This window comes from Phalangium opilio, unplaced genomic scaffold (genome assembly GCF_054372755.1).
Source record: "Phalangium opilio isolate 3A_F unplaced genomic scaffold, DU_Popi_V2 ptg000031l_1, whole genome shotgun sequence".
NCBI classification, from domain to species: Eukaryota; Metazoa; Arthropoda; class Arachnida; order Opiliones; family Phalangiidae; genus Phalangium; species Phalangium opilio.
In genome coordinates this window covers 6779550-6788547 of record NW_028324158.1, presented here as the reverse complement: position 1 = coordinate 6788547, position 8998 = coordinate 6779550, and the positions used below count along the sequence as shown (strand labels likewise).

Sequence of the window (8998 nt, the reverse complement as noted above, 5' to 3'; positions counted from 1 at the left end):
CAATACAGCTTCCCATTAAGCCTAAAAACCACGTGACTAGAGTGGAAGGCGCGTTTTTTGAATAAATAAAGATACGTGGACGTTTATTTATCAAGCATTTATTATAATTCCCTCCATTTTAAAGATAAAGAACAAATACAAATTAAAGTTAATAAAACTTCTTTTGCAAAATTATGAAATTTTAATGAACGCGACGAGACACTGGTGGTCAATATGAACCAATCACAATACAGCTTCCCATTAAGCCTAAAAACCACCTGACTAGACACCAAGGCGCGTTTTTTTGAATAAATAAAGACACGTGGACGTTTAATTATTAAGCATTTATTATATTTCCTTCCACTTTTAAAGATAAAGAACAAATACAAATTAAAGTTAATAAAACTTCTTTTGCAAAATTACGAAATTTGAATGAACGGTACGAGACACTGGTAGTCAATATGAACCAATCACAATACAGCTTCCCATTAAGCCTAAAAACCACGTGACTAGAGACGAAGGCGCGTTTTTTGAATAAATAAAGACACGTGGACGATTAATTATTAAGCATTTATTATATTTCCCTCCATTTTGAAGATAAAGAACAAATACAAATTAAAGTTAATAAAACTTCTTTTGCAAAATTATGAAATTTGAATGAAGGCGACGAGACACTGGTTGTCAATATGAACCAATCACAATACAGCTTCCCATTAAGCCTAAAAACCACGTGACTAGAGTGGAAGGCGCGTTTTTTGAATAAATAAAGACACGTGGACGTTTAATTATCAAGCATTTATTATATTTCCCTCCATTTTAAAGATAAAGAACAAATACAAATTAAAGTTAATAAAACTTCTTTTGCAAAATTATGAAATTCCAATATATCTCTTCATCCATAGAAAAAAAAAGTATTTAGGTTTCACGCTAATCGCATCCTCTTAGCAGAATTGCTATCAGATTGGGTGAAAGGTGACAAACTTTGAAGCATTGGTTCTTTTGACGCGTAACCAAAGAGGGAAGTTAATAATGCCACACCATACCCAGTTGCTCTGTCTCCCTGTAATTAAGAAATTAGTTATCAAAACTAGTATTAGGGTTAATTTAATTAATATTAATAAAAGGTTCCATACAGCGTGAACTGGACTAGCAATGTCCACATGTATCCAAACACCTGAATAATCTTCAAAACCTAAATGGGCTCCGATAAACAAACCAGCGCAAGCTGATGTAGCATTACTACGATCCTGAGAAATATCAAAATCGGAAGAAAAGATTAAATTAAATTAAACAAACACTAATTAATATTTTTTAAAGGGAGGGTGAAGCAGAAAATCTAGTGATTTTTTATCGATTCTTCTACTAATTACAAGACCAGTATGCATAGTGAAACATTCAGGAAATACCAGTTCCGAATGATTTTAAAATTCAAATTAGTTTTGAGATTTTAAGGATAAATTTAAAGAAGGTCCTCCGACCAATCGCGTAACGCCCTGCCTTTTTATTAACAAAATTATCGTGGCACGCTCCGTGTCTCGCGCCACGATTATCACGTCGCGCGCGAATTTTATGAAATCTCGTGATAAATTTCATTCAACGCGGAACATGCCACGAGAATTTTGTTAATAAAAAGGCAGGACGTTACGCGATTGGTCGGCAGTCCTTGTTTAAAATTATCCTAAAAATCTGCAACTAATTTGAAATAATTTTAAAATCATTCGGAGTCTGTATTTCCTGAATGTTTCACTATGCAGACTGGTCTTATAATTAGTAGAAAAATCGATAAAAAAAATCACTTGATTTTCTACTTCACCCTCCCTTTAAACAGTTAAAAGTATATTAATATTTACCGCAACGGAGTTTTTCATATCAGCAACTGCGCTTGCAAACTCTGAAAAATGAAGTTCAGGGCAATATGGTAAGGGATGAGCTAGATCACCGGAATTTCTCCCGGCTCTAACTACAGCTTGTTCCCATTCTTCACTATTAGTTAAAATAGCGCTATGGTGTTTCCCAGTTGATACACCCTGAGCTCCAGTTAAGGTTGCCATATCCAGAATGATATCGGCTTTCAGGTCCCGATCAGCGTAAACTACTCCATCTCCAAGAACAAGTCGACCCTCCGCATCTGTATTATTAATTTCAACTGATCTTCCAGAATACATAGTAATAATATCATCGGGCCGAGTTGATTTAGGACCCACAGCATTTTCCGCTAAACAGAAAACAGCGTGGAGATTTTGTTCAAAACCCTAGGAAAATTAATTAAAAGATGTTTGAACAAGGTATTCTAAAAAAATAATACTATTAATACTTTACCATTTTAACAGCAACGTAAAATGAACCCAAAACAGCTGCTGCACCTCCACAATCTCGTTTCATTCCAGGCATTGAAGTCTATAAAGAAAATTAAACTATTAAATTATACTAAAACTATTGACAGGATTCATACAAATTTTGGAAAACAAATTTCCCTGAGATTTCCATGAGGTTTCCCCCCCCCCATATACTTCCCTGAGTTTTCCAGGTTTTTCCCTTATATGGAGTATCTTATGGATCAAATGTTAGCGAAGGAGGGGGGGGGGCAAATTGGACTATAACATACTAAAAGGACATCTCCCTATCTCTAATATAACCAGAGTTATGAGCCTCCAAAGTATAGTGTAATGTTAATCCTATGGAGTGAATGTTCACTAACATTTTGCTTAATTACTCGGCCCCTGTTTGTCGTAGCCCTAAGATTTTAGTATGGTTGGATGGGGGACAAATTGGACTATAACATACTCAAAGGACATCCCCGTATCTCTACTAGAACCAGAGTTATGAGCCCCATAGTTTAGTGTAATGTTAATCCTATGGAGGGGATGTTCACGAACATTTTGCTTCATTACTCGGCCCCTGTTTGTCGTAGCCCTAAGATTTTAGTATGGTTGGATGGGGGATAAATTGGACTATAACATACTCAAAGGACATCCCCGTATCTCTAATATAACCAGAGCTATGAGCCTCCAAAGTTTAGCGTAATGTTAATCCTATGAAGGGTGGTATGTTTACGGACATTTTGCTTAATTACTCGGCCCCTGTTTGACGCAAATTTCCCTGAATTTTACTAAAAATTCTAAATTTCCCTGAGGTTTTTGTCAGCTATTTATTTCCCTGATTTTTCCCTGTTTTCCAGGTTTGTATGAACCCTGAATTGAACTATTTGTTTAATTTACTTTTGTTTTAATGCTAAGTCCACCAGTGTCATAAACAATTCCTTTTCCAACCCAGGCAACAGTTTCCGTAGCTCCAACTGGCTCGTGAGAAAGAACAACCAGAGCTGGGGCATGGAGGGCTGCTTGCCCAACTGAATAAATTCCCATAAAACCTCTCTCTTTCAATTCCTCTCCTTGAATCACTAATGCTTTAATTCCTAAGGCTTCTCCGACCTTTTGAACTTCCTAACACACACAAAAAAAAAAAAAAAAATTAACGAAGAACGAACTTCTGAAAACTATATTATTAACATTAATTTACTAATTACTTTAATGAAAATATCAGTATGCATGTCTGAACAAGGAGTATCAACAATTCTAGCTGTTAATTGAATTCCTTCAGCAGCGGTTTTCAAACATTTAACTTCACCATCGGTTAATTCACTATCTCGTTCATCTACGGTTACAAATTCAACTGTAATTGTCTGCGAACGGTTTTTATCAGACGATTTCCGAGAATACAAAGGAAAAACCCTTGCAATTGCGCAAGCCGATGCGTAAACATTGGCTTTCTCACATATAACCTGTTAAAGACAGTTAAATCGTATTCTTTCTAATCCTAATTAAAATTAGTTTTAAAAATAAAATACTTACAACAATGCAGCTATCGGAATCATTAGTTAATTTTTTAACCATTTTAGTTAACACAACATTTCTTGAACTAGAGTTATGACGCGAACATTTAGATGGTAATATTCCTAAAATAGCTTTGTTGTCCAAGTAAAGAGGTATATTATCTTTTAATGAAGTTCGTTCTCTTAGACTGTCTAAGACGACAGAATACATCTAAGTATGTAATTTTAAGGTTGAAAAAAAGAATGGAAGAATGCATTTCTTAAACCATATTGAACACACTTACTTCTTCCGTCACCCTGGGTAAGAGTTTGCATTTAACTTTTTTATATCCCGCTTGACATATATTTTCATATTGTCCGATAATTAGAACTTTATTTGACTCTGGATCAGAAGGAGTCAATGATTTGTTAAAATTCACTGTTGTCAATGGTTTCTCCATATCTTAAGTCGCTGACAAATGAAACAAAAACTTGGGCTTTAGCTTAAAAAGAATAAGACTGATCTGCTGATCTAGTCCTTATCAATCTTGTGACTTCTTTTTAATACCCCTACTACCCCCTTCCCATCTGTCAATGTCATAAAAAGACAAAGAAGCCAAGGCTTAACTCCTTTCGTTGATATTGATAATTGACAGTGACATCATCCCTACACTTTCCTCAATTTTAATACTATTTCTCTTCAAACTCAACAGGTTGAATATAATGTCTAGGAAAATATGGATTAACTAAGCTGAAAATTAAATGCCACAATAATGCTCAAATTAAAACAAAATTACTCACCACCCGGCTTCGAAGTTCGAACCAAAGATGGAAGATCGATGCTGAAGAGAGTCGTGAGATGGCGGGAGTCTGCATCTGCGGCCATAGCCCACTCGATCACGCACCTCGCGCCTTTTGGATTATCGGCGGGAATTTCGAAGGAACCCAAAATTAACATTAAGTTCTATGGGAAGAGGTAGGTTTTTTGGACAGATCCTTTGTCCTATTCATCCAAATGATCTGAAATTTTTATGAGACATGTGTATTGACGTGTTTTATTATTCTAAAAAAGATTTAAGTTTTTAGAGTCGATAGATTTTTTAATAAAAATTAATTTCCAATGTCAAAATTCTAAATTCAGTAATTTTAACCGTTTTCGAAGATAAAAGTGCAATGCTTAAAGTTACTATTATAATCCCCATCGGCCCATTCTTTTGAAATACGCGAACGAAAAATATCACTTCACCACCATAAGCCCACCGGCGCCAACTTCAAAAAACATTTGTCACGTGCTGTTACGACAGAATTGTTGAAATAGGGAAATTCATATCAAAAATATTTTAATACGAATCTAATGTTTATGAAAGATTCTTGCGCATGAGTATAAAACATTTATTTACATCATTGTACAAATATTAATGGAATATTCTACGTTCTACCAAAAGGTTCTACCAAAGAGGTATCCTTATCATTTATACAGTGGGAACCTGAGGCTCTAGCGCCTGTAAGATTCTAACTACGTAAGAACAGTGTTAACTAATTGTTTAGAAAAGCGTGCTGTTCAACAAGTCTGAGGTAACGTTTTCAAAATTTCTGACCAAAGGAGTGTCAAGGTCAAAAACAGGATAGCCAAGGGTGTTTATCATGACAATGATCACTGCCAGGCATAGAAACTTCATAATAATCCCTGGTATGGCCTACATTTAAAGTTAACCTCATTAATCCTGTCCCTCCAGACTTTTCCTTTACAATTATATACCATGTCAATCGGGGCAAACTTTGCCGCGTCAAAAACAATTGCGTTAGGACCAGTTGCAATTGGCAACATGAAGGCGTACGAGCATGAAATACATACTTAAATAGTTTGTTAGTGAGCGAATAACCTTGAATATGGTAAATCTCTAGGCCTAAATTGGGTCTAAAACCTACCTGGCATTTGCAAAGTGATTGGGTGAACACGTTTTAGGTCAGCCTATATAAACGCCCCCAAAATTAAAAGCAAATATTGTACAATGGTGTGTCTAAAGGGTTAAAATTTACCATTTTCCCTATAACCGGAAGTAAAATTGTTGACGTTGCCGTGTTGCTCGTGACTTCCGTTAAAACTAGAGCAATAATACTCACGGCCAACTGCAAATTCAAAGTCGAGCCGAAATCCACATCGGATAAGGATTGGGCTAGCCATTGTGACAATCCTGATTGCTACAGTTAAATTTCACCCCAAAAAATCCGAAAATTAGACTGAAACCAATGATGTAGATCCGTTGATTGACTGTAGTATTAACCTTAGCACCCTCGGCTATGGCGAATCCACCACCTAACAACAATGCCAAACCCCAACCAACTTTTTCGTGGACAACGCTCCATTCCAGCAAAGCAGGACTTGTGGAAAAGTTACTGGGATCGGCTGGTATAATGAACATGAGGACGACTATGAAGATGGCAGTGGCACCGTCTTGCATGTATCTAAAGTTAAAGACCTTCGGAGTTGTCAATGAAATTAAAAGATTGTACGAAATGTCTTAGCCATTACCCCGTTGGTCTGAAACTGCCCCAACCCGGTATGAACTCGGGTTCACGGAAAAAGAACATGAATACCATAATAATGAACAAAAATCCAACTGCCTTTTCGTGGAAACTATCAGTAAATCAATTAGTCCCGTCTCTAATAGAACTACTCTTATAGGTTGAATTTACGTCATATCACCCAAAGACTGGTACTTTTCGGCAATAAGTTCGTTACAAGCCTCTTCTCGTTCTTTGTTGCTAGGGCTATTGAGTTTATAATTAGATGCGAGTGACGTTCAAACACCAAGATACTAAGTAGCTTTTTGTGTCATGACTTAATTATTGGCCCAAATTAAAAAAGCCATCCAACTTAACTTTGGCCTAAACCACAGTGCTTAAACTATCTAGTTTGGCTTATATTTCTACCACGGCCACTATGCAAGTACCATTTTCGAAGGTAAACAACTTGTAAGAAAATCCAAGCCGCAATCATACAAATAATCGCTCCAGGAAAATTGAACATCATCCAAGATGCAAAAGTGATATCGTGATAATCTTTGTAATCGCTATAAGCAATAATTTTTATTATTATGACAAAGGTAACTTGTCTTTAATCATTCTACTACACCTTTCTATCTGTCCTTTAAGAATTAAATTCGGCGTAGTACCAGTTAAAGTACCTGTAGGCGAGTATTTGTAAAGCGATGTTTCCCATTACCAAGAACACATTACAAGCGACACAAGAAATTCTTTCACCCGTTCACAATTTAGTCGGGGAGGAAGGAATTCCCGGTGTGGCTTCTATTTTCACATGTAAAAGTTCTATACCTGTTCCACCGATATTTGCTGAGTAACAGACCTTCAATAATGAAAAGTCAAATGTTATATAGGGGAATACGCTACTACCTAAATTAGTCAGTATACTTACTCCCAGGAACAAAGCTTTTCTGAGGAATTTACTAGCCTCATCATCTTCGATCTGTTGGGCCATACTAGACCTATGACTGATTGAACCCCTGGTTGACAACGGAATCGGCATTGAATTCTTTCTAAATGGTCCCGAATCCTTGCGTTTCTCTACATCCTCCAGATGTATAGAGCCTAAATATGCATTTACGTAAGAAGTATAAGCTTTACCTGTCAGAACTTCGTAAGACAATTCTATCAGAAGGGGATAATAGAAGAAGGATGACACTCTGTATCCTCCTAATACTTTAGTTACGTAACGTGATTCTTCCCAGGCTCATGAACATTTTTGTTTGCTCTCCCGCTCATCAAACTTCAGATGGGCATCGCACAGTGCAGGGTGAATTCAATAACTGTTTGTTACTAAATCCTCAGCAATCAACCCACAAACATCACCTTGACGTGGGACAAAAATCCACAAGCGCATGCGCCTTGGCAAATAGTTAAGAGCTAATAGATTAATGAAGAGGGAACTATTTATCGCGTATGTGATTCGGTAACTTGCTCCAAATGTAAAATGATGTTGGGAAGAATCATGTTACAATTACACTTCTCTCGAAGAGAAGTACTATACACTGCTGATTATACCTATGGTCTCTTTGCGTTCCGACGTTGAAGAGGTCAGCTGCAACAAAACCGCTTCCACAATAGGTACCATCAAAGCAGTTGTAGCGGAATTACTAATCCACATTGACAAGATGGTGGTAGTTACCATAAACCCGAGTAACAACCATCTTGGGGATGAGCCAACGATTCTTAAGACGCGGAGCGCTATTCTTTGATGTAAATTGCAATGTTCGACGGCTGTGGCCGCCATTAAACTACCCAAAAATATCATCAGGGTTTCTTTCATATATTCGTTGCAAACCTCCTTGGTCGACATGACGCCCATGACGGGGAACATGAATACTGGGAGTAATGCTGTAACAGCTAAAGGAACCACTTCTAACAGCCAAAAGAAAGCCATGACGGCTACAACGTAAGCGCAAGCGGTTTCCTGTTAAGTTTAAACTACAGTTACAGTCCATTAAGTAAGATATAGCTCCGGAACTACATGAAACTAATAACTATAAAGGGTTTCTAAAATTGTCGCCGGCTATACACAAGCTTAGAAAAGGTCAGAAACAGCTATAGCTACACTGCATAAACCTTTTCGAGTATAATTGAATCTAAACAAAATTAATTTGTCGCTTTACATCCCACCAGGGCCTCCCAAACAAAACAGAATAAAGCGTGGTCTTCATGTTACTTTACAGAATCCTGTTTAACAACTATGTCCACCATCCAAGTCGAATGCGACCTGACCTTACCTGAGAACTGTTCAGAAGCGGCCATGGTAGCAACAAGAAGGGAATAGCCACAGCCAAAATGGGCCTCCTACAGTTCCATATAGTTTCTAAGGCATTAGTCGGTTTGGTCACCATTATCGCAGTCATGCACTGTTGACGCTTCACAAGTTCACCTGTTACTGTTTGAATGAATAAACCTCCGTTTTCGGGCGTCAATCAATGTGGCCTTTACAATCTCTTATCTTAATAGGTTTTTTTCCTCGCTCGAAACAATAGCTTAGTATTTTTATCTAACAAACTTAGTTTCAACTTACTTAATAATAAATACGTTCAGTATTGTACCAGATACCGATTAAAGGATCACTTAAATACAACCAAATTATTAATTTTTAGCACTGATTATTCTTATAAACTAAATCTATGCAAGTAAATGTCTTGACCGACT

At 36.9% G+C, this 8998-nt stretch overlaps 2 protein-coding genes across 2 annotated transcripts; both read right to left on the bottom strand.

Annotated features, from left to right (window-relative positions):
* Positions 1-759: 759 nt before the first annotated feature.
* On the bottom strand, positions 760-4684 carry grsm (probable aminopeptidase NPEPL1 granny smith protein). The gene is made up of 9 exons (XM_089869811.1): positions 4592-4684; positions 4096-4262; positions 3831-4022; positions 3506-3760; positions 3198-3422; positions 2299-2376; positions 1830-2231; positions 1113-1226; positions 760-1039 (listed from the first exon to the last, which is right to left on the bottom strand). The coding sequence occupies exons 2-9, from the start codon at positions 4249-4251 to the stop codon at positions 902-904; spliced, it is 1560 nt and encodes a 519-aa protein (XP_089725937.1). The 5' UTR covers positions 4252-4262; positions 4592-4684; the 3' UTR covers positions 760-901.
* Positions 4685-5167: 483 nt separating this feature from the next.
* Positions 5168-8940, bottom strand: LOC149690305 (solute carrier family 13 member 2-like). Its single transcript, XM_089869810.1, has 13 exons — positions 8575-8940; positions 7853-8261; positions 7227-7399; positions 7127-7157; positions 6927-6978; positions 6745-6864; positions 6488-6562; positions 6324-6428; positions 6076-6256; positions 5831-5992; positions 5720-5762; positions 5550-5644; positions 5168-5487 (listed from the first exon to the last, which is right to left on the bottom strand). The coding sequence occupies exons 1-13, from the start codon at positions 8698-8700 to the stop codon at positions 5335-5337; spliced, it is 1725 nt and encodes a 574-aa protein (XP_089725936.1). The 5' UTR covers positions 8701-8940; the 3' UTR covers positions 5168-5334.
* Positions 8941-8998: the final 58 nt, after the last annotated feature.